This window comes from Aphelocoma coerulescens, chromosome 6 (genome assembly GCF_041296385.1).
Source record: "Aphelocoma coerulescens isolate FSJ_1873_10779 chromosome 6, UR_Acoe_1.0, whole genome shotgun sequence".
Taxonomy (NCBI): Eukaryota; Metazoa; Chordata; class Aves; order Passeriformes; family Corvidae; genus Aphelocoma; species Aphelocoma coerulescens.
Genome location: NC_091020.1, coordinates 16867424 through 16891445, shown reverse-complemented (window position 1 = coordinate 16891445; position 24022 = coordinate 16867424). Strand labels below are relative to the sequence as shown.

General features: G+C 39.3%; 1 protein-coding gene across 2 annotated transcripts; it reads left to right on the top strand.

Annotated features, from left to right (window-relative positions):
* Positions 1-390: 390 nt before the first annotated feature.
* On the top strand, positions 391-23907 carry HELLS (helicase, lymphoid specific). Of its 2 annotated transcripts, none has more exons than XM_069019458.1 (22): positions 391-453; positions 624-745; positions 4244-4366; positions 5685-5744; positions 6234-6270; positions 6357-6421; positions 6905-6946; positions 7703-7927; positions 9362-9544; positions 9800-9943; positions 10518-10714; positions 11387-11483; positions 12416-12577; positions 13102-13244; positions 14394-14532; positions 15947-16030; positions 16117-16236; positions 17226-17342; positions 18259-18418; positions 21163-21259; positions 21469-21545; positions 23218-23907. In XM_069019458.1, the coding sequence occupies exons 2-22, from the start codon at positions 641-643 to the stop codon at positions 23313-23315; spliced, it is 2475 nt and encodes an 824-aa protein (XP_068875559.1). In that variant the 5' UTR covers positions 391-453; positions 624-640; the 3' UTR covers positions 23316-23907. The 2 variants fall into 2 exon arrangements, with proteins under 2 accessions (XP_068875559.1, XP_068875558.1); XM_069019457.1 differs by lacking the exon at positions 391-453 and adding an exon at positions 470-529.
* The last annotated feature ends 115 nt before the right edge of the window (positions 23908-24022 follow it).

Sequence of the window (24022 nt, the reverse complement as noted above, 5' to 3'; positions counted from 1 at the left end):
GCACAGCCAGCAGTGTCCAGCGCGTCCTCAAGCCCTTTCTGGAGCCGACGAGCCCGCGCCACGTCCCGCTCTCCAGGTGCCCATGCAGCGACGGGCACCGGCGGAGGGGAGCGGGACAGAACCACAGAATCCATCAAGCTGGAAAAGACCTCTGGGATCATCGAGTCCAACCTGTGACTGAATGCCAACCACCCTGTCAGCTAACCCATGGCACCAAGTGCCGCATCTAGTCTTTCCATAAGCAGCTGCAGGGAGAGTGACTCCACCAGCTCCCCGGGCCGCCCATTCCAAGGGGCCCGGCAGCTCCCGGCCGCGCCCCGCCGGTGCCAGGAACCTGCCAGCAGCCAAGATGGCCTCGCCGGGCCCGGGGGCGGGGCGCGCGGCCTCGCGAGAACGGCGCCACTTCTCGCGCGGCTTGGGCAGCGCGCGGTTTTTGTTCTCGCGAGGCGGGCGGTGAGGCGGCGCGCGCGGGAGCGGGGGTGCGGCGGGGCAATGCCCGCCCGCAACTCGGGCAGCGGCGGCGGCGGCGGTGAGGGGCGGGCACGGGGCACGGCCGGCGGTGGGCGCGGGGCACGGCCGGGGGTGGCCGCGGTTAACCGTGAGTAACCGTGGGCTCGTTGCAGAACCGCTGGGAGCCGAGATGGGGGAGCAGGCAGAGGCGGCGGTGATCACGCCGGCCATGCTGCAGGAAGAGGAGCAGCTGGAGGCGGCGGGGCTGGAGCAGGAGCGGCAGATGCTGGAGAAGGTGAGGGGCGGCTCGGGGGTGGGTGGTCGGCCCCGCTCGGCGGCAGGGTTTGTCTGGGGGCCGTGCAGCTCCTTGGGTTTCAAAACAAACAAACGTGAGGGATTGCTAAAGGCCGTGCAGCGGTGCATAAGCGCCTTTTGATCATCCACCGGGGGCTTTCATTTTTCTTTTTTGTTTTTCAAGGCTAGCGGTGAACTCTTGCACTTAGCAAGAAGCCTGCTGCGTTTGATGCGCATTGAAATTTGCAGTGAGAATATTACCTCTTTGCTTTTGTCGTTCTAAGCCTAAAAATGTAAGGTATAACGCCTTTAAAGTGAGCTGATTTCAAAGTTCGCATTTTTCTGATTTTCTGTCTGAAACGTTAAAGACAAAACTTTTCAGGTTTTGTTTCTCTAAGTAACACTTCTTTCCCTCTTTGCTTAAAAAAGCCTCACCACACAAACGCCTGAGTAGAGTTCTGCAAATCCTTTCCAGAGATAACCTGCCTGGTTATTTGTTTCTTTCATTAGCAGGTATAGTTTATGCAGAGTTGATGAAGTAGTGTAGCTGAAAAAGCCCAGCTAAAAAGGACCAGGTTTATGTCAGTCAGTATCTTGGTCTGCACTCCTGCTCTTCCCTGCACACAGTTGTGCAGGAGCTGCCTGTGACCTGGCTTTGCTGCCAGGAGAAGCGTACATGTGATCAAGCGGGGAGTCGATGTTTGGTTTGCATACCTCGGCTTGCCTATGTTACAGGAAATAAAGACTGCTTCAGGGAAATGGTACCTCCCCACCGCAAATGATGTAATCATTATTATGCTTCATTTCCCTTCTGCTGAGAATGTTTTCAAACGTTGATGTTAAGCATTGGTTGACACTAACCAGTCTGTTTTGGAGTGAGAACATGAAAGCATGATGCTGCTAGACCTATGCTGATAATAATTTGGATGGTGTTTCAGACATAGGGAACAGCTTGAAAGAACTGTTCTCTTAAATGCTCTTTGGGGAATTATATTCTAAGGAATCATAGAATGGTTTGGGTTGGAGGGGACTTTAGAGATGTAGTTCAAGGAACTAGTGTTATTACTCAATATAATTGAGAAATCAGGAGAGTGAGGTTTTTTTTCCCCTGTCTTAAAAATTGAAGCATTATTCTAGCAGCATGAAAAATGCCAGTCTCTAACACCTGGAGCTAACTGTGATTACCCTTTTTCCTTTCTCTGAGACAAGTTGGGATTTATAACTGTGTTTTAAGGATGCATTATTTTGTAATACTGTAGTTAGAAAATACTAATTCTCCCAGAAGTCTCATAATATTCTTTGTTGCAAACAGTGATGATGTAGCCTGTCTGAACTTCAGGTATTCCTTGATCAAACTAGTAACTAAAAATTTGGAGGTAATACTTTTGGAAGGTAAGGAGGAAATCCTTGTAGAGCAAATTTTCTCATTGCACAGGAACTATTGAGAAAAAGACTTAGAATTTAAATTTCTTTCACAACAACCACTTCTGTAACAATGCTGTGATGTGGTAGTTTTTTGTATTCTCTGTTTCTTGAGAATCCACGGGACCTACCTCTAGTAAGGGCATCGCTCCATTGTCCTGTGTGCTTTATTACCTTTTCCCTGTGCAGTCTGGGGCCAGTCAGACCAAGGGGATTTACTCCTGTAGTGAGCACAGGCTTACTGGGGGGCAGCTTCGGTGTTTCTTATGCTTGTCACTTCGGCAAACCCCCTGCCAGGTGATTTGTACAGCAAAGGAGTTGCCAGTTCTTTTTGAGGGTTAATGGAGAAATACCACTGTGCAAATATGTGTGAATGTAGAGTGGTGACAAAGAGTAGCAAATTTTTGACCTTTTCAGTCAAAAAGGGGAAAAAACCACTTTCATGAGGGTTGAAGGCTTGAGTTAAAAGACAGAGGGAGGTATCATTAGCGTTCAGTGCTGTTCATCTTTGAGTTTCCTGTTTTCCACTTCAAATTTTTGCAGTTGGTCAAGGCAACAGTCCTTCAGTTTGACCAATTAAGAGTGCTGTGTTCACTCCAAAAAAAAGTGAACAATAGCAATTTGCTGAAAAAGTAGGTTAGTTTTCATTACATTCTCTCTTGGCATTGCCATCAAGAGTTGATCTTTCTGAGCTCAGGTACTTGTCATCTGAAGGTAAAAACCTGGATTGAGGAGAGCAGAAGCAAATCATGAGAATGCAATCTTCTCTAGAGAAATTGTGAAGATAGATCTTCATCTTCCTCTCATAAAAGAGCAAAGTGTGATTGCTGCCTGATTGGAATTACTTGGAGAAAATCGAGGTTTGATTTTTGGGGGGACAGACATTCTTCACCTTTTCAGTGTCTCACAGTTTGTCCCATGATTCAGGAAATATCCCATTTCCCTGCCTATTAGTGTATTTAGTTTCAGAAGAGTGCCTTGTCTTTCTTTGTCTTAGCTGCCCTTCCCCTGTGTTTCTTCTGAAGACAATGACATAGATAAGCATCTTGTAAAGCTCTGCATCTTGTCTCTCTAGGGTTTCTCTTACAGATGCTAATTTAAAGCTTTTCACTCTACAACTACTGTAGACAGGTGTGGGGGCCTGTCTCTTCTTCCAGGTAAAGAGCAACAAAACAAGAGGAAATTTAATTCACAATTCAGGGGAAAATATTCTTCACTGAAATGATCAAGCACTGATAGGCTGCCTGGGGAAGTGTGGAAGCAGCACTCAACAAGTGCATAGATGTCACATTTCCGAGGCATCCTTGGTTTAGTGGTAACTTGGCAGTGCTGGTTAATGGTTGGACTCGATGATCTTGGGTCTTTTCCAAACTAAATGATTCCTTGACTTGTTTTACAGGCAGTGTTAGATGAATGCAGAAGAATTACTGCTTTTTTACTTTTTTGGGGTGTCTTGATCTGAGTTTTAAAGAGTAATTTGCGAACTTCTGAATGTACAGTCCTGACTAATTCAGCAGCAGTTACTGTGAAAAGCATGTGTGGATTTTGTAAGCAAAGTGAGCAGAAGTTACTGTTTTCATATTGGGAATTGACTTGAGCTCTGTGAACTGTGCATGATAGTTTCCTAGCTGTCTGTATATCTCGTTCTTCATGAGAAACTAACGGTGTAAATGTACATGAAGGAATATAATAATGCTAGGGAAGCTGTGCTGAAATTTGTCAGGGTTTTTGTCCTCACAAATTTTGCAGACTATAAATAAACTGAGATTTCATTTTGCTCTAAATCTATGAATTGGAGTTGAGGCATTCTTGAGCCCTTGAATGCCATGTGCTACTATCCTGGGGGTGTGTATGGTGCATAAGCAAGTGAATGCAACACTCAGTTACTTTGATCTTGCAGCTACTCACACAGCTACATGTGAGTCCATACACTCACAAATCATAGATGTAGGATGGCTGGAAGGAAGAGGGTCGTGTATGAGACACTTCTGAGTTAATGTGTTTAACACAAGGAGCAGTTCTTCAGTATAACCACAGCTATATCTGTAAATGCTTGACATTTCTCTTTGTTGGCCAGGCTCGCACTTCTTGGGACAGGGAATCAAGTGAAATGCGCTATAAGAGGCTTCAACATTTGCTTGAAAAAAGCAACATCTATTCCAAATTCTTGCTAACCAAAATGGAACAGCAGCAGCTAGAGGTAGGTGTATTTTTTTCTGCAGTGGGAATTCTTAAGGTGCTGTCTGTTTGGGTTTTTCTCCATCCAGTTGTTCACAGTAAAAATGTTTTTAAGATTGCATTAGTAACATTAAAATCTGCTGGACCTACTGCCCATGAATGAAGCGATGCTTTACATAGTATTCAGAATTTGTTCTATAAATTAAAAGATGAATTAGACATGGAAGAACATGAACTATAATTTAAAGTCACAGTGTAAAGGTGGCACTGATGCCTTTATAATTCTTTTGGCCTGAGTGCAAGGAAAACAAAGTACTTCAAATAACTGAAGTTTAAGGGAGCTAGAAAACATGGAAGGAGGATAGAAGGTGCAAAGAACTGACAAGTAGGAAGTTGAGTAACCTATTTGTGTTATTAACTGAAAGCTGAGGATGAGATGTACCTTCAAGATGCTAACTTAGGCCTCCCTCAAACAAATCAATAAATTACAGTGATCTGAGGCCATGTTGTTCCCAAACAAGAGCTTCCATAAAACAGTGTTATATGTTCTCTTTTTTTTTTTTTTTACCATGGGCTGCTGAGTTAATGCCTAGCTTTATCTTGACTTCCTTGACTGTACCTTTAAGGGTAAGCTTGTAAGAGTTTATGCTTGAGAGAGAGGGAAGAGCAGGAAAAGATTAAGGACAACAACATTCTCCAAAAAGGGTCACTGATGGACTGTAGGAACCTCTTTTCAAAATACTTCTCTAGTTGAACCATCAGCTTGAATTCATGGTTATTGTATTGCTAGAATGTGTATTTCACTATTAAATCTTGTTCCATCTGATAAATACCAAGGTCTCTTATGTCTTCCTTCAGGATCCCACTGCTTCCAGCAAGTAAAAATAGTAGATAGAATGAAAATCTTGAGTTCTTCAATACATGAGAGCACTTCTTTGTTAAAGGCATTCTAGGCTGTATACATTGCTGTCTTTTCTGCAGTGAATATGTAGTATGTAGAAGTTGGATAAGTGGAAAACTTACTGCAGTAGATGTAATCTTCAGGAGTTTGCAACTGCGAATATTTTTGTTCAGATTTTTCTAAATTACTGTATTTAAGTATTTGAAGTATTTACTGACACACAATTCAGAGCAGTTGTACTTTCTTGTCCAAATTTTGCTTTATTGTTTTAAACTACATCAGAACAGACTTAGTGGGGTTGCAAAAACAAAGTCTATAGTCTATAAACAAAGTCTATACTCGGTATTAGCAATGTAATCTATCACTTCTGTAGTGGATAGTATTCTTGTGGGTATTATGGAAAGATAAGAACTGTGTGTGTGGTTTTTATTTTGTTTAGGAACAGAGAAGGAAGGAGAAATTAGAAAAAAAGAGAGAGATGATGTTAAAATCTGCCAAGGTAAGTTTAAGTAGCTACTTTATGCAACTTTCTGGATAAAAGTCTGAGAAATTACAATGTTAGTTTTGATCAAGGTAAGTAAAATAAGTAAGTTTGATTATCCAGTATTTGACTTGCAGGATCTATCTCATATACCATATTTATTTTAACTGCAGTAAGACTGTTTGAAAGTGCTTAAAAATAGCATACCATGGCAGTCATCTTTAGGGGATGTTTTTGACTAATTATTATTAGAGAAAATGGTTTCAATTTGTCTTGAGGAATTTTTTTCATTTAGCATTGATTGATTATTCAGCCAATATAGTGAATAAATAACAAGAAAAAATAAGCAGGAATTTTTTTCCTGTGTTTTTGAAAACTGTTTAATAGTAGAAGTGTTTCAAGAAGCTTTCAAAGGTGATGGTTGGAGTCTGATTACATCTTTTTATCTGTGTCATGATAGTTAGAGATGCATAAGATGATGAACCTCTTCCTATGTTCGTTTTCTAGGGTCAAAATCCAGTTGATGGCAAAGAGGAGAAATCAGGTAATACTAGGCTTTGCCTTTTTTCAGTACTGGTGGGTTTGATTTCCTTAATGTTTGATACATTGTATAAACTCAATATCTTATAGGTGCAAAAAAGAAGAGAGGGAGAGAAGATGGGACATACAACATATCAGAAATTATGTCCAAAGAGGTAGGCCTTAACTATAAGTAGGTTGTCTGGATTTTTGTAGCACAACTTTTAATGGGTGAGCCAATTTCTGTGACATCTATGTTTTAAAACACTCCATTCTTATACCCTGGTATCAGAGATTATCAGCCATCAGTAGTCTGTCTGTGAGATAGGACTTTCTTCCAGCAAAGATCTATGTAACAAGCAGTGTTGTCACAGCTGTAGAGGCTGGATACTCTTTGGTTTTTTTAAGTCTTTAGGGAGGCAAGCTGTGAAGAGTCTACATTGCCAGTTGAATTTTCAGCTACCCTTTGTAATTGAAATATAATATCTGGTTTGTGGTCTTGTTTTAGAGTCACTTGTATGATTAAGGATGTTGTATGGAAAGCTTCTTAAAGTATGTCTAGATTGAAAGATAAATGAAGTGATTACATGAAATACAAATTACAGTAGCCTTTAAGGTTGAAAAGCACATAAGCATGTTTTTTTCCCATTTGTTTCCAGGAAATATTATCAGTGGCAAAAAAAAGTAAAGTGGAAAATCAGGTATGTTGACACAAATTATTACAGTTTAAGAGCGCTAAGCCCATTGGGAGGGAGGGGCTTTTTATACTTTGTAGTGTATCTCTAAACTTTGTAAATAAACATCTTTGCTAGTTATTGAAGTTCTGCATTAAAGGTTAGAAAGGTGGCATAAGTGAATGCACTTAAAAACTTATTTCAGAAATCCAAGGTGAAAACTTATAGTTTATTTTTTTTTTTAAGATTGAATTTGAAGGTATTTATAGAATGCTAGTAGCTTCAGAAATAAAGGAAATAGGTATTTATTAAAAAACATTTGTGTTGGTGTTTAAGACCTTAAGACAGTAATTTTTAAGCATTCAAGTGTGGAGATGACAGGTGAGGTCTCTTTTTTGCTTCTACTGTAGTTCAAGAGCTACATGGACAGTGTGAATTGCTTCCCGACATTGGTACAGCTTACAGAAGGGAAAGCCCTTCAGCTTACAGAAGGGAAATAGCTGCGTTCAGCTTCTGCAAGGAAGGTTTTAAGTCTGCTTACTTTTATGGGTAGAAATTTATAAGCCAGATAGCTTCAGTAGCTGTTGCTGCCCTTGAATTCTAAAGGAGAAAAGAATCTATAAAGTCTACTCGAGCTCACAGTTAACTCAAAAGAAGTCTTAGTGTCAGAGACTGAATTACTTCACTGCACATTAAGGCTGGTGTAAATTGGGAGGAAGTATGTCTTAGCAGGCTTTGATGTGCATTCCACTTGTCACGTGTTCCTTGACCTTCCTTCTATAGGATGAAAGCTCTGCTGACAACCTGCATCCAGAAGACCTGCAGAAGAATGGAGACTCAAATAGCGTCATTAAGGACAGATTGTGTCAAGCTGTACGACACAGTGCCAAGCAATTTCTTGATCCAGTGCGAAAATTTAATGGACAACCAGTGCCTTTTCAGCAGCCAAAGATTTTTACTGGTGGTGTAATGAGGTGGTACCAAGTGGAAGGCATGGAGTGGCTAAGGGTATGGATGCAATTCAATTTGATCAGAATTGCTGCTGAAACAGGCATGGAGAGGAAGAGATATTGGTACGGAGAAGGTGAAGAGGAGAGAGAGTTCTTTATGATCTCTTATGGTACAAGAATCTGGTGTTACAAAAAAATTGTCAAACAGCAGATAAAATACTTCAGTATGGGAAGGATATTGGTGTTTCTAAGCCTTTAGACTCTCTGGCTTGTGTTCTCCATCTTCCCTTTTTCCATCTATTTTCTTGTTCAACCTCTCCTTACAAAGAGTTTGTGAAAGCAGGACTGCACATCCTACTGAGGGACAGTCTGATTTTTCTCTCTCAAGGGCTTCAATACCTAGCCCATAGGTATTCAAAGATCTGTTACCTTTGCAGGCTTGACACAGATGAGTTCATTCTCTGTATCTTGGAGTCTTAATTAGTAATATTAACACAATGTGTTAAAAATGTTATGTCTTTAGCCTCTGAAATAAAAAACTATAGGAACTTTCCATCAAAGCTACCCACATAAATTTTTAACTTCTACCTGTTTCAGCATGCAAGCCAAATTGCAAAAATTATAAGAGTCAAAACTAATTTTAATTTTGCTACTTATCTCATAATTCTCTTAGATTTTTTTTCTTTCTGTTTTTCCTCCCTACAAGCATACATAATCTGTTTCAACATGCTTAGACTTATCCCTCAAGTGAGTGCCCTTAAACTTGCTCACTCACTTCTGTTACTGGGAAGTGCCTAGTGAAGACACGCCTCCTTGGGAGGGAAAACCAGCTTCCTTAGTTGGGCCCTCAGTTATAATAACCTTTTTATGTATTTTTATGGATAGTAGAGAGTGGCCAAAGAGCACTTCTGTGTCTTCCTTTCTGCTCTTTTGTGAGAGGTTGCTTTGTCATTTGTCAGAGTAGACAGTGTCTGCACAAAGAGCTTTGGCTGGAGCAGGTGGCTGTGTTGGCCAGGAAGTTCACCTTTTTCTTGTGGTGAGGTAGCTACAGAAGCTCCACGCCTACAGCAGCTCCTTGAATAGATAAAACTGAAATGTCAGCACAGTCATTTGGTCTTTTAGAAAGTGGAGCTAAGTGAATTTTTTGGTGCTGGGATGAGTAAAACCTTGGATAATGTGAGCTGTACTTGGAGGTAAAGTGCCTTCTTAGTGCCACACTAAGTTACGTACTTTCCTTTGATACTGGTCTGGTTTTTGTGCCCTAGTCAGGTGCTTAGTTGGCTAGGAATGCATACATCTACATGAGAATATCCAGCATTTACAAGATGCTTGCATTTACTTTTATAATAGGGAGAATCATCTTCATCTGTAGTACAAAATGGGCCTAGTAGAGAGTTTCCATGGGTGTTACATTCCTAAATGTCTTTGTGTTTCCTAATCTGTGTTGATTATTTTGCATTTACTTTTTTTTTTTTATCTTTTGCATATGCAGATGCTTTGGGAAAATGGTATTAATGGCATTTTAGCTGATGAAATGGGGCTAGGGAAGACAATCCAGTGTATTGCAACAATAGCACTGATGGTGGAGCGAGGAGTCCCTGGTCCATTCTTAGTATGTGGTCCCTTGTCTACTCTTCCAAATTGGATGTCTGAGTTCAAGAGATTTACTCCAGAGGTAAAAGAAATGAAGACTTTTCTTCCTTAGGTTTAAAAGCACAAATGGTTTAATTTCTTTTCTAATTCTTTGCCTTGAAACTTTCTCTATATAGAACATCATTTTAATTGTAGTTGTTTATATGGTTACTGTGAACTGTACCGTGACTTGCTGTGTATTTACAGCCTTCTTGTAAGAGATCTCAATATTTCTACTGTCTTCCCATTAGGTTAAAATAGGCATCGTTGTCCTGACTTGTAACCTCTTTTTTTACAGATTCCATTAATGCTCTATCATGGAGCTCAGCAGGAGCGTCGTAAACTGGTTCATAAAATTCACAGAAGACAAGGATCACTCCAAATCCATCCTGTGGTCATTACTTCCTTTGAAATAGCAATGCGAGACAGAAATGCCCTGCAGGTATCTGAGTTCTCTTAGCCCTAGGACTGTGTGGTGCCTCAGCACTGATAGCAGTGCTTTTGAACACAGTAAAAAAACCCACATGCTGCCTATACAGTAAGTTTCATACTGCAGCATGTATATTGGTATTCACTCTGTTTCCTTGGTAGTAGTAGCTCTGCAATTCAATGCTTAAGTTCTTCAAACAGAACATTATTCTAAAAGCAGATAGTTACAGCATACCTGCTCTTTTTGTTACCTTTCTGTAGATGGTGGTTAAGGATGCTTGGAGTAAAAACTATACTTGGTGTGTAAATATTGCAGTTAACATCACAGTGGTTGTTTCAGCAAGATGAGCTTCTTGTAGAAGTTTTATTTTAACCACTTAAGCTTTCTAAAAGGCAGTCACCATGAAGCAGATGTATGGCATTAACTGTTTGGGCCCAGCTCTATTAGTCCGGCAAAGTGAAAAACAGTAAATAGAACCTTTGTAACAGGCAATATCAGACAGTCTTATTAGTGCTTCTTATTTAAAGTGACATCTGTTTTGATGGAATAAAGCGAAAATTTACCGAAATACCCTTTATTTTTGTAGAGCTGCTACTGGAAATACCTGATAGTAGATGAAGGTCACAGGATTAAAAATATGAACTGCCGCCTTATCAGAGAATTGAAACGATTTAATGCAGACAATAAACTCCTGTTGACTGGTACTCCTCTGCAAAACAACTTGGCAGAGCTTTGGTCATTACTTAACTTCCTTTTACCAGATGTGTTTGATGATTTGAAAAGGTAGGTTGCAATCTGATGGTGGAAACTATTTCTGTTTGTTCTGTTTGATTGTTACTATGACTCTTTAATAATTAAACTTATCAGCATGTGAAGAGCTGTTTTATGGCATGGTTGTAATTCAGTATGATTATTTGGTGGTAAAGGCTTTGATATGTGTCTTGCCTCACACTAAGTTGTTTTGGAAAGGAAGGAATTAATTGTCATCTCCCTGGATAGTGGAAGCTCAGCTCTGAGCTAAGACATGAACATTTGCAGTGAGAGATGTTTGTCATACCACAAATGCTTTGAAATTGTCAAAGGTGCTGGATAAAGCTGTGTGAGGCTGGCAGAGACAGGACCCACAGATCCTTTTCTGCAGCAGTAGGGAGTCAGGTGGAAGAGCATTGCCATAACAGTCTTTAGACTAATTTTTTGAAAATGTTATAACCTAGATGGAATATAACAGACAATAATGAATATTCCAACTAGTACAAGTATTTTTACAAACCACTTAAAACCTCAAGCATCTGAATTGACAGGATTTCAGAAATTCCTCCTGTACATCTTCTATTCATGGTGAATGTGAGTGCTTTATTTTTTTTAAATCACAGGATAAGAGAAGAATAGATACTAAAATAATGAAGAATAATAGCTATGAAGTAAGCTATGTTTTTCCTTGCTTTGTTTTTATAGCTTTGAATCCTGGTTTGATATTACCAGCATTACAGAAACTGCGGAAGATATTATTGCTAAAGAAAGGGAGCAAAACATCTTGCATATGCTGCATCAGGTTTTCATTTATCCTTCATTTTTTATTTTTCATGGTTTAGTTGTAACATGGACCATTAGTGTTGTGAAATGTGTCAAAATCTTGTTTGTGATGCCGAATTCTGGTCTGAGGTTTTTATTGTGGCACTTCTGGACTTCCTTAGACTTGTGGGGTGTTTTTTTTCAATCTTTACAGCACTTACAAATGGTAAAGGGAAAATGTATCTCTTCAATAGCGACTCATTTTTATTCTTGGAACTGAATTGAGTTTAGTTAAACTTAATTGCAGTTACAGACTTCTGCTCACCAAGAGATTTTATTGGTGTATTTATTTTGCTCAAAGATAACTTCGAGGGAACTTGTGGAACTTTTAGGTGCTGAACAAAATACCTTTTGATAAACTAGTTATATAACATGCCTGTCTTCAAATTTACACTCAGAGCTCTTTTTTTTAAGTGTGTGGAAGTAAATGCTTACAGAGCTATCATTTTTCCATTATAAGCTGCTGGTGAGGGATCTAAACTGTATCTTCTATGTATAATCGTTGATGACAATTTACTTACTTTGGTTAAAGGTTTTGGGCATTTTCAGAAAAACTTGATTTAAGAAATACAACAAAATGAGCAGTTTTGTAATAAGATTACTTTCAGTTACTGGAATTTGTAAGAAAGGTCTGTAATGTAGTTACTACTGCACCCCTACCTAGCATTTCAAAATTTTTAAAATGTCACTGGATGTGTTGTTTCAACACGTTTGTACTAGCATGTGCGTGAAACTTTTGGAGTTGGCATCCATATTAAAAAACTAAAGATATGTGCAAATTAACTCTCTTGCTTTAAATTGGCAAAATAGCATTACGGCAGGCATGCATCTGTGTTGCTGTCTTGTTTTCTTTTTTTTAAACTAGCTGTGTTGACAGCTTTGAGTAATTGTGACATCTGCTCACCATTTCAGATTCTGACACCTTTCTTACTGAGAAGACTGAAATCGGACGTTGCTCTTGAGGTTCCTCCTAAACGAGAAGTTGTGGTGTATGCACCACTGGCAAAGAAGCAGGAAACTTTCTATACTGCCATTGTCAATCGCACCATTAGGAAACTGCTTGGAAATAATGAGGTATCTACTGATAGGGATGTTAGAAATGTGCTTGCTATTAATAGCTTGTGTGCAAAACCACGTTGGTATTGCTTCATTACCGTTGTAACTAAACCTGCTTTTTGCTTAAATTTGTAGTCTGATCTATTTGTTACCTATTTCAGTACCAGTTACTGAAATATCAGTACCAGTGATAGGCCTGTGGCACAGAACTAAAACAATATAATATAAATACCTTCTTGATTACTTGTAGCTTTGGGGGGAAAGAGCGCTGTTTTCCCAGAGTTGACAGTTTCAGCTTAGAATCAGTAAGGTACTAACATAGCTTTGTAAATCAAACAGAAACTTTCATCATCTACAATTGCAGACCGTTACAATTTGGCTGCGTATTCTACATAGCCAAAATTTAAGCTGCTGAGTCTAGATAAGTGTTGCATGATGCACATTGCTGAGGCCTCTTTTCAGTTTTGAGAATTCTTGGATCAGCACAGGCCTTTGATTCTGAAGCTGGCTGCTGTTGATGGCAATGTTCTCATTTCCCACAGGAAGAAGTAGTTGAGTTGAGCTCTACAGGCCGACCAAAACGCCGTAGTCGGAAAGTGGTTGATTATTGTGAAGAACATAATGGTTCACCTGATGACTTGGAAAAACTAATCAGCAAAATGCAAGAGGAAGTAGAAAAAGAGAGGTGCCTGCCTTGAAAGAGATTTTTTTTCTTGTTGTACTGTTTATCTCCCTCTTAGTTTGCTTCCAGTTCTTTGCTTATTGAAATTGATCAGGAAGAATGGCATTTAGTTATTCACTAACCATGTAGCTTTATGGTTTGTTTCTTTGATTTTATCTGGTATTCATTGAGCCATAATAGCAGTGATTAGGTTGTACCATCACTCACTGGCTCATTAGAGTTATAGTTAACTTCAGGACACTGTTGTGGTTTAACCTCAGGCAGCAGCCAAGTATCACACAGCTGCTCGCTCACAGCTCCACCAGCAGGACTAGGGAGAGAATCAGAAGGGTAAAAGCTGGAAAACCTGTGGTTTGACATAAAAACAGTTTAATAGGGAAGGCAAAAGCTGCACATGCAAGCAAAGTAAAACAAGGAATTAATTCACTGCTTCCCATGGGCAGGCAGGTGTTCAGCCATCCGCAGGAGAGAAGGGCCCCATCATGCGTAACAGTTGCTTGGAAGACAAACAGTGTCACTCCAAATGTCCTCCACTTCTTCCTTCTGTTGATGGCTCTAAATTGGTTGAAAGTCCCTTGGGCATAAGGAGTATCTTCAGGCTGAAATGTGTTTATTTTGTTAGATTTTTATTGTATTTCAGTGTAGCCTGCAAGAACAAATACATGTTCGTGTTAGTTTTATGGTATGCATGGATCCCTTATGTTGGACACAGTACTTACATGTGGAAGAACTAAATAGCTGTATTCATTGTGATTCCTGCGATGTGGCCAAATTGGGATAGGCAGAGAGCTGATTCTGGAACATCTTGGGTATTGCTCCACAGGAAACCTGACCACGTGGTGTGAAGAGGTCTTGCTGCTGTTCCCTTTTCTGATGGGTGACTTGCACAAGTTAAATTCTACTTCTAATTATTACTGACTGCCCTTTATATTTTAAATCAGTAATGGCAAACGGTTGTGCCTTCGTTGCCAAGTGTGGCACTCGTAAGAAATTTTGTCTGGTAATAGCTTTACAAACTATAAGGGTTTTTGAGGAGATGTCACAGCATGTGACTCCACTGCTTGTTTTTTTTGTAGGGTTTTTTTCTCTTAAATATTTGTAGCATAATATGGGGACAGTTTCAGTACTAATAAGATGTTGTGTCTTTTCAAGGCCGGTGGTAGAAGTGAGCATTCCTATGGATTCTGAGGTGAACCTTAAACTGCAGAATATTATGATGTTATTGAGGAAGTGTTGTAATCACCCCTATCTTATTGAATATCCTTTGGATCCTGCTACACAACAATTCAAGGTACATATTTTAAAAGCATTAGAGAAAATTTATTCCAGCCATTAAAAAGCAGCAGACTGTGAGCTGATGGCAGTAAACAATGACCTTTTCAATGTATTTGGCATATGCCTCCTGTTGAATTCCAGCAGTATACTGAATCATTATTTGAAACTTCCTGCAGCAGCAGTTGCAGGGACCTGCTCAGCTGCTGTGCCCATTCAGTCTTTGCATGGTGATGCTGTGATCTTCGTCATTGTGACAATGCTCTTCTGCTGGTGGAGAGTTACTCATGCAAACAGTCGCCGGCTTCCATTGACTCCAGGTGCTTTGGGGGCTGCCTCAGGGTCTCCTCACAAGGGTTATTTTTTGAAACAAATGCTAACCTTGGTGAACTGTTCATGAGGTAAATTGTGCGCACTGCAAGAGGTGCAGTGGTAACATTTAAGTGTGAGTTGTTGAAGAACTGAACCAAGTACAACAGAGCCGTCTGCTCAGAGAATACAACATCCTTCCTCAAAAGGGAAAAAATCCAAATTATATCACAAAGACCAGCTGGTAGTTTAATCTACACAAAGCAGATGGAAATATAGGAAAGTATGAAATAATTTGAATTGAAAGAATCTTGAAGAACTGGAAATTGCTTGTACATTCTAAGTGTAGATGTAGGTTTGTAGGTATGTGTAGTCATGTTTCCTATTATGTGAGTGATGTGCTGTACTCCGGAGTAAGCTTTTGAAGTGTATCAATGTAAAGTCAGTGCATAAAAAGCAGATTCCCCAGTCAGGGAGGTGAGGAAAATTAATTAGTGTGTAGAAAATGGAGACTGTTTGACAGCTGACACCACCCGCAGGAGTTAGTACTTGCTCAGGAAAATGTATTCATAATTACCAAGGTGGCTGCTGTATGTTTCAGACCGTAGAAGTTTCTATATCCCTGCCCTCAGCCCATGGCAAGAATTAGATCTAACAAGCTCTCTTGAAGAGGGGTTTAAGCCAGCAGTGTGAAAACTTGCTGTGAACTTTTACCAATTGGCTGATGTGTAGTAACTTGTTCGGCGGTGCCTCTTTGTGTCCAGTAGGTGGAAGCCTTGTGCCTTAATAACAAGGTGGGAAAGAAACAGCAGCACTATTCCATGAGGAAAAATTAACAACATGAGGGTTTCTCCTTCCAGAAATTGAGTGAAAACTAATTAGTTTTTAAAAATAATTATTTGGTCATATGAAATGGTGGGGTTCGATTTAGTTTCATCATGATTAAGTGATTTTGTGTTGTGTGCTAAAATTAACATTACTTCCAATATTAGAGCTTTTAGTTAAGAAAATGGTGCACACCTGTTTCAGTGAGATCTCAGACGGCTTTTGTTGATGCTTCTGAGTTGGGGAAACCACTGGTCTCTTTCCGTCCTAATATATGATCCCCTCTTCCCTGTTCCAAGGTTGATGAAGATTTAGTAAAGAATTCAGGCAAGTTTCTACTCTTGGACCGAATGCTTCCAGAACTTAAAAAGAGAGGACATAAGGTAAAGCTGAAGGTTTTGGAGGGGTGAGATACAGTCATCTCCTTATGAACAAAAAATGTTATTAAGGAGTCTTTCTGGTTTTGTAGGTCTTGTTGTTCTCACAAATGACTATGATGCTTGACATTTTGATGGATTACTGTTACCTGAGAGACTTCAAATTTAGTCGATTGGATGGCTCTATGTCCTACTCAGAGAGAGAAGAAAATGTAAGTAGATGGACAATGCCTTATGAGCATGTTAGCAAATTCTGCTTCTGCTGTGACACTGGGATATGATTTTGCACAGCATTTTGCCTTTAATAGGCAAGCCACCTCTATGTTGAAAACATGTCTTCTGCCTTAGTAACTGTGGCTCAGAAATACTGAAGCAGCAAAGTGTGCTGCTAACCATTGCCTTGAGGTATGTCTAAAATGCAGTGCTTCTTAAAACCTCTGACAACCCGTGTTGTATTTTCTGTGTTCATCTTTTTAAACAGGGCTCTCAAAATAAAACATTAGCTATGTTATGTTTGGTCCATCTACTTTTTGTAATTGTTCCGGTTTGGCCAAATTTAGAAATATATCCTCCGAGAGAAGGCACAACCATCCCTTCCCCCCCCACCACGTTCCTGAAAAACTAAATTTTCCTCGAAGGAAAGTGAAGAAGATAAAACTATTTATTTACCAAACACACGGGAAAAGGAAAATAAGGCTAAATAATAAAATGTTTCGCTGTGGAGGAAAAACCTGGGAAAGGAAAGACCTTTTGGTCTCCTTGGAGCTGGGGCTTGGGCCAGGGCCAGGCCCTCTGTGCCCGATGGAAAGTCCTCCCGATGTGCTCTGAGGTTGAAAGCAGTCCAGTAGAAAAGGGATAAAATCCGTAATTCCAGAGAAGGAAAAGCAAAGTCCAACTCTCAGTCTCTCTCCGGAGAACCAGAAACTGAAACAACTGGCCAAAGGCTGACTGGAACACAGCAAGCCCGGGTGCTTCCTCGCTCCCCTGCTGCAGCTGGGGAAAAAAAGCCTCCTATCTTTATGTGACCTTGAACAAGCTGCAAACTGCTTTGAAAAAGTTTTGCTCAGTTTTTTCCTTCCCCCTCTCAGGCTCAGTTTAGAGGCATAGAAAGGCACAAAAATTAATTTCTGGGCATAGGCAGCGATATGGGATACACATCATAAGGTCACCCCAAGACAGTAATAGATGAATTCTCTTCCAGATGCGTCAATTCAATACTGACCCTGAAGTCTTCCTGTTCTTAGTGAGTACGAGAGCTGGAGGCTTGGGCATTAACTTAACTGCGGCAGACACAGTTATCATCTATGACAGTGACTGGGTATGTTGACAGATTGTTAACCTACTGATACATGTCAAAAATGCTTTCTCTTGCTGCTTTTGATAACCATTTATGAACCCATTCTTGTATAGACCATTTCTATAACTTTAATGAGGTGTTACATGAAGGTAATGGTAGTGTGTGCACTCATTTTGTATGTGAAATAATACAGCCTCATTTGAAAAGTCCTGAATTACTGAATACAATGTTAGAGTTGGTTTCTGAGTTTGTCCCTGAGCTACCAAAAGCAGGAGGTTTTTTCTGTTGTCGATACATTTCCTTCTTTTTATTACTTAAATATGAGTGTTGCTGGACCTTTTACGGGTTCCCTGTTTATAGCAGCTGCCATGTTAGTACCAGCTCCTTGAATTTCCTCTGTGATTTGCCGCATGTGTTTTAGCTAGCTAGGATTCTGTTGCTCCTGTAAGTCTGGAGGCTAGGAAGAAGAGAGCTATGGAAGGAAATGACTGAGGGACCTCTGCATCTTCACTTTATTTTAGTAGACAGTGCTGCTGTTTTCAGCTTCAGAAGAGCTAAATCAGCTTCAGAAATGGCTGAAAACTTTTAAAACACTTTCTTATCATCAAACAAAGAAATCCAACACAAAATTCAACACAAAGAAACCTACAACTAAAATTCTCACCTAAATCTGTCATATTAACCATGTCTGTCTGTAGAAAACTGCAGCACATGGTGCAGAAGCAGTCCAGGCTGGTTGGGTTTCTCTGCCTGTGCAGCTATAGGTGCAGAGCTTGTCATGGATAAGCTAAGAGTCAAGAGTTCTATTATACCATGTCTCTTCTGCTTCTGCACTGACTTTGAGCTCCCCATTAAAAATGCTGCATGTGGTATGTCCTTTAAAAAAAAGATAATGGCATAACTAAATTGTTATTAATTCATTTCTTTATCTGCTCAGAACCCCCAGTCAGACTTGCAGGCCCAAGACAGGTGTCACAGAATTGGTCAGACAAAGCCAGTAGTTGTTTATCGTCTTGTGACAGCAAATACTATTGACCAGAAGATTGTGGAGAGAGCTGCTGCCAAGAGGAAGCTGGAGAAGCTGATTATCCACAAAAGTTAGTATCTTTCTCTTAGGACTTCGTGTCAGCATGTGTCGCCTCTTTAAATCTCAAGCTGTAACAAATTCCAGTATCCTGTTTGCCTCTGTCCAGTATGTTATAACCACAGAAGACAAGTCCTGTTTGAACAATTAGCCAGTCCTGAAGAGAACAATAGTCCTTGGGTTTATGTGCAGAACAATGGTGATTCTTGTGGTGTTCTTGATTATATAGCTAGTCATGCTCAGAAATTTTTAGAATGTAATTGCTTGGAAGTGTCCCTTTTGGGGATGAATTTTTCTTGTACAGATTCTATAGGAATCCTGCTTTGCTTCTGTAGCTTATTCTGTTTGTGACATTTGGACTGTAGCTCCTTATATATAGCAATTTCCAAACATTAAGCTCACTTGAAGAATTGAAATTTTTATATCTTGGTTTCTGAATGATAACTAGTTTTATATTAAGCTTCAAAGGAGGTTAAAAACTACTCATCATTCTTGTATCCTCATATTGCGGGGAAAAAAAGCTTTTTCATGAGGGGATAAAGGGGCAAAAAGGCCCCCCCTGTAACTGTCTGCTGCACAGTGCACTGCTTGTCAAGCCTAAACTGAGGTTTGCCTCTGGTTCTGGATGATGTTAACTAATCTTTGATAATTACTTTATCCTAGTGATGCCATGAAGATTTTTGCCTTTTCTTTTATACCCCTGTTGTACCTTTTTACAACTTCTGTATTCTTAGTGCTTTTTGCCTACATTCTTGGACTTGTTTGTCCATCTGAGAGATGAAACATTTCAGAAGCTTTGTAAGTAGGGGTTAGTGTGCCCCAGACCCCAAGGTCCTCTCCAGAACACATTCTGTAAACTAAGATAGAACCATCCAGGGGAAGGTTCCTTGGGGGGGAGGGCTCATTCAAGCCTCTCATTGGGGAATTTTGGATAGATATGCTAATTAGTAAGACCTGTAATGTTATACCAGATCTTTTGGGGGTGCATTATGGTGTGCATTTCAGTGCATTCGACCTGGACGTAGTGCACCTAAGGATCCTTAAAATTAAATACCAAGGTAAAATCCCTTTTTCCCCTTCCAACCGTGTTTGACTCTTGATTTTTAAGACTGGGAAAAGGCATCACTAGCATTAGCCTTTTTCTTTGTCATCTCTTTGCCACTGTTGTCTTGGTGGGACTGCCAGGACTGCCTCTTTATAGGCATGTTATTGACCAATATACTTGTTTGGTTTGGCTTGATTTTTTTTTAATGATTTGATTATGGTCCAAACTGAAGTTAAAACCCAAGCAGCAAGATGAGCACGTAATGGTCTCTAAGAGATGACTGCCATGTGCTAAGGTAGCACTGGTGCCTGGGACTACTTGTACTGAAGGAAGCTAAGTGTCAATGCCTTCAGTTTTGCAATGAGTTCAATATTTATCTTGGCATCTATTGGTGTATCACATGTAAATCTTGCAGCTTAGGTAGGGGTGTCCCTTCAGGAACTTTTGGATTCATTGTGTAAGTGTAAAGCTGATGTTATGGATCCTGTTATCTTGAATATCTAAAGAGTGCTGGAACTTTGGAGAAGTAAATGAGGAAGCAATATCACAAAACTAACCGTGTAGGGTGTATATATATATATATATACAGTACAAAGGCTGGAGCTTAAGAACTGGAATTGTTTACAAAATAGTGATTTTTTTTTTTTAATTGGCTTTCCATCTTGTGCTTCTGTTTCTAAGAAATTTGCTTAGGAAACTGTATTTTTCTTTGTGTCACTATTATGGCAACTTGAGACCTGCACAGCACTAATTTAATACCATATGGTTTGTGAAACTCTGAAAGCTAAAAGGGAGAGACAGCATCACTAATAATGCATGAAAAGACCTGCAGCCTAGCCTGTGTGTCACTGCTGTAGATGTTAATGGAGGAGAGAGTCCTATAGCTCAGACCATTCTGGAACTTGAATCTGATTTGCACTGCACACATAAACTCAGAGTTCTTGAAGGGAGATGGGAAAAGATGTAGGGAGGGTTTTTGATACCAAGATACAGGAAAGAAGAGTAGTGTGATGAAAGGAATCAGTGAAGACACATTAATAAAATGGGTACATGTGTTGATAAAAACTGAGGAAACTTGGCACAGAATGGCAAGTCTTTGCCAGTCTCCTTGAAACGTGCAAGACTGAACTTGACTTCATCCATGCTCAGCTTTGGTTAGGTAATAATCTTGTATAATGTTTTTTATACTTGGACTGACATCCAGATTTGCTGTAAATAGGTGCTAGCATAGTCTCAAAAAAGCAGCCTGTGTCAGGGGTATTATTTTGTCATGTCTGTGTATTTCATTAAACTGAGGCTGCTCTCTCTGCAAACCACGTATCTTTCACATATTTCCTGTCTCGTGGTTAATACTACTTACTTTGTTTTAACCAGCTTACAATACAAAGGGAACAAACTTCAGCATCCACCATCTATCTTTATTTACAATGTTTTTACAGTAAGTAGAACTAATGGCTTTTCTGCTCTTTGTGCGTGTGTGCATGTTGAATTGGTGTTTCAATCAGTTCTTCTGCATACTACATACATATCTACATACATACACATTATAGAAAGGCCTGCATGCAAAGCCTCATGTACCTCTGAGTTTGTCACTATTAGTGTAAGGTGTGTTTATCTGAGGCTAAAACAATGAAACATAGCATTAGTTTTGATATTCAAGAGTAATTTGTTCCAGTCTCTGTGTGCTTTCTTAAAATGCATTCTTTCTACAGATCAGTTTAAAGGTGGAAAATCTGGTCTAGCACAGTCAAAAAGCTGCCTGGACCCTCAGGAATTAATAGAATTGCTGAAATCCAGAGACTATGAGAGGTATGCAGATTTCATATTTTCTTGGACCATGAGTTTATAACTTGTAACTTGCAAGCAGCTCTCAAGAGCTCTCGTCTTACGAAGCGGTATGTGGATCTGCATAGAGGAAAGAATGTCCTAGGGATTCTGCTACATGGGAAAACTTCTATGCAATTATGCAATACTGACATGCTTTTATCTGTATTGAGAGATTATTTCTTATTTAACAGGGAGGTTAAAGGATCTAAAGAAAAAGTAATCAGTGATAAAGATCTAGAGTTACTTTTGGATAGAAGTGATCTTATTGGTAAGTCTGAGTTTTTATGTTTTCTTTATTCTGTTCAACAGTAAATTCATATTTTGTAAAGTGTCTTTGTATGTAGAAAGCTGCCATAGCTTCACTTCTCTACAGCTGTGTTGTTCATCTGACAAAGGACCCTTTATTCCCTTTGCTGACATTTTCAATGTGGTTTGCTGGAGAAGAAATAACAGAACTTAGACAAAAGTATTCCAGAGAATCACATTCAGGCATGGCATGCCCTGAGCATACTGTGAACCACAAGCATAGATTAGGAGGTGTTCTGCAAAGCAGCTTTCAAGGAGAGTTGCTGTAATTGATCAAAATAGAAATTATCCTCAGGAAAGATTTATTCCTCAGGAAAGATTTATTCCAAACATATTTTGATATTGTTACAATTCAAAATACATTTGTCTAACATTATGTAACATTTTTTGGGGAAAGAAGTCAAGTCTAACATTTGGGGGAAATAAGTCAAGCTTTTCAGAGTTGCCATGGCATGTCAGTGGATCAGCTATTTAGCAAAAAAACCCCAATCAAACCACAACTCTTTTTTGAGGTTGTCTGCAAATTCTAGTGCTTGATCAGGCCAAGATATTATTAAAAAAAAAAAAAAACCCTTAACTTTCCTGAGAGGAAAAATTCTTGTCCAGTTCATAGATTTAGAATGCTTTTGTGTGATTAGTAGATTTAGTCTGCCTTGTTTCCCTCAGCATCTTTAGCAGAACAAGACTCCAAGCATAGATACAGGAAAAAAACCCCAGTCATTACAGAATTTAGAAGTAAAAATTTTAGCCTTAAATAAGTGTGCTGTGTGTAGTTTGTGTAAAATGAATTTGCCTTAGGAAACTTTTGCTACATTTTAGATAATTTAGGAAAAAAATTTTAAGGCATTGTTCTGTAAAACTGCTTATTTCAGTTGACTGACTGATAATATAGAGAATCATTCTTGATGCATCGGTAATATAGTAACTATCTCTTTACATGCTCAGACTGTTGAAACAATCTGATTCCTCTTTTCAAGTTGAAGGTGCTGTTTATATTGTGTTCTTAGTGTGCATCATATTTATGTGGTTGCTTTTTGTCTTCTTTGCTATGATAAGCAAAACTGATACAATAAAGTTGTCAAAAAATGTTAATACAAAGCTATTAGTCCAGCATCATGTACTGAATATTTGCTATAGCTAACTGCAGTTAATGCTTTGGAAAGCTGAATGCCAGCTCCCACCCTGGTAAGCCATAATTATTACATTTATATAAAGATAATACTTTTTCATTAGCTTAATATTCACTGGAAGGGCAACAAAGTGATTGCAAGTGCCAGGAAAACAAGTTGCAGGTCTTTGAATATTTGGAAAGAATATTACTTACCAGAGCTGTAACTTTATGTTTCTCCTGGTAACTTGACTAAAAAGGTTTTCTGTGTATTTTTCTCAGGGAAATGAGACTAGTTCAGGCAGCTTTTAGAATTGTTTTTCTCCCTTCACATTTAGCCAGAGATGTTGACATTTTTTTCTAAAAGAATACAACTGTAAAATATTTTCAAACACAAACTTCTAGTAGCCAACTGTTGATGAAGGAGCAAAATGGTATTATCAACTTGTTCTCCAAATCTAACTTGTTTTCCACGTCTGTTTTCTACTACCTGTTATTGTTGACGTTTGATTTGTTTTAATCTTAGATCAAATGAAGACCTCTGAAAAAATGAAAAAGGAAAAAATGGGTGTGTTCAAAGTCCTAGAAGAGTCATCAGAGTCCAATGCAGAATGTGTGTTTTAATATGCAAATATGGCCTCTAAGTAGTCTTACAGATCTTCCAGAGATGTCACTTAATGCTTACTGGTCCTTGATGCTGACTTTCCTTAAGGCCTTGTTCAAATCCCTTGTGTTCTTCCAGTGAATTTTAACATGTTCTAGAGTATAGTGCAGGTGATAGTTTTAGCTTTAGTAGGCTTTCATAGAGAACTAAGAAAATGAGTATGTTTCACATTTGCAGCTAGTTCTTGTGCTCAGTGGTATAAACTGGCAAACTTGTTAAAAAAATCTTCCTGTGGAAGTCCTAAACCACCGTTTTTTGGTTGTTTTTTTTAAATATGGTGTCAATTATAGTTTTATTTGGGAGGGGGAGAACGTGCGCCTTTGTTAAAGCCATTTGTGTAGCTTCTGTTTTCAACTTCTGCAAAGTATTTTGGTTAAATAAATATCTGGTTTGTTTTTAAAACTGTGGATTTTGGCTTCTTAAGTAAGCGAAGCCAATCTGTGTCTATTAATTCACACTTTCCTACTTATTTAGCACATTAGCCGGTGTCATACATTTAAAGAAAAACAAACTAACCCCACACAACAACAGAAAAACACCCACACACAAACCAAACCAAAAAAAAACAAACCAAAAAGCAGTGATCCTAAAATAGCCTTAATCTTTGTGGTGCAGACATGACTTCTGTCCTGACTGTTGGTCACCCTGTGCAGCTGAGTTGCCCATT

Coding starts and splice junctions, on each gene's coding strand:
- HELLS (XM_069019457.1), top strand. CDS start 493: ATGCCCGCCCGCAACTCGGGCAGCGGCGGCGGCGGCG. Junction 6,947..7,702: donor AAAGTAAAGTGGAAAATCAG/GTATGTTGACAC, acceptor TTCCTTCTATAG/GATGAAAGCTCTGCTGACAA. Junction 11,484..12,415: donor TCTTGCATATGCTGCATCAG/GTTTTCATTTAT, acceptor TCACCATTTCAG/ATTCTGACACCTTTCTTACT.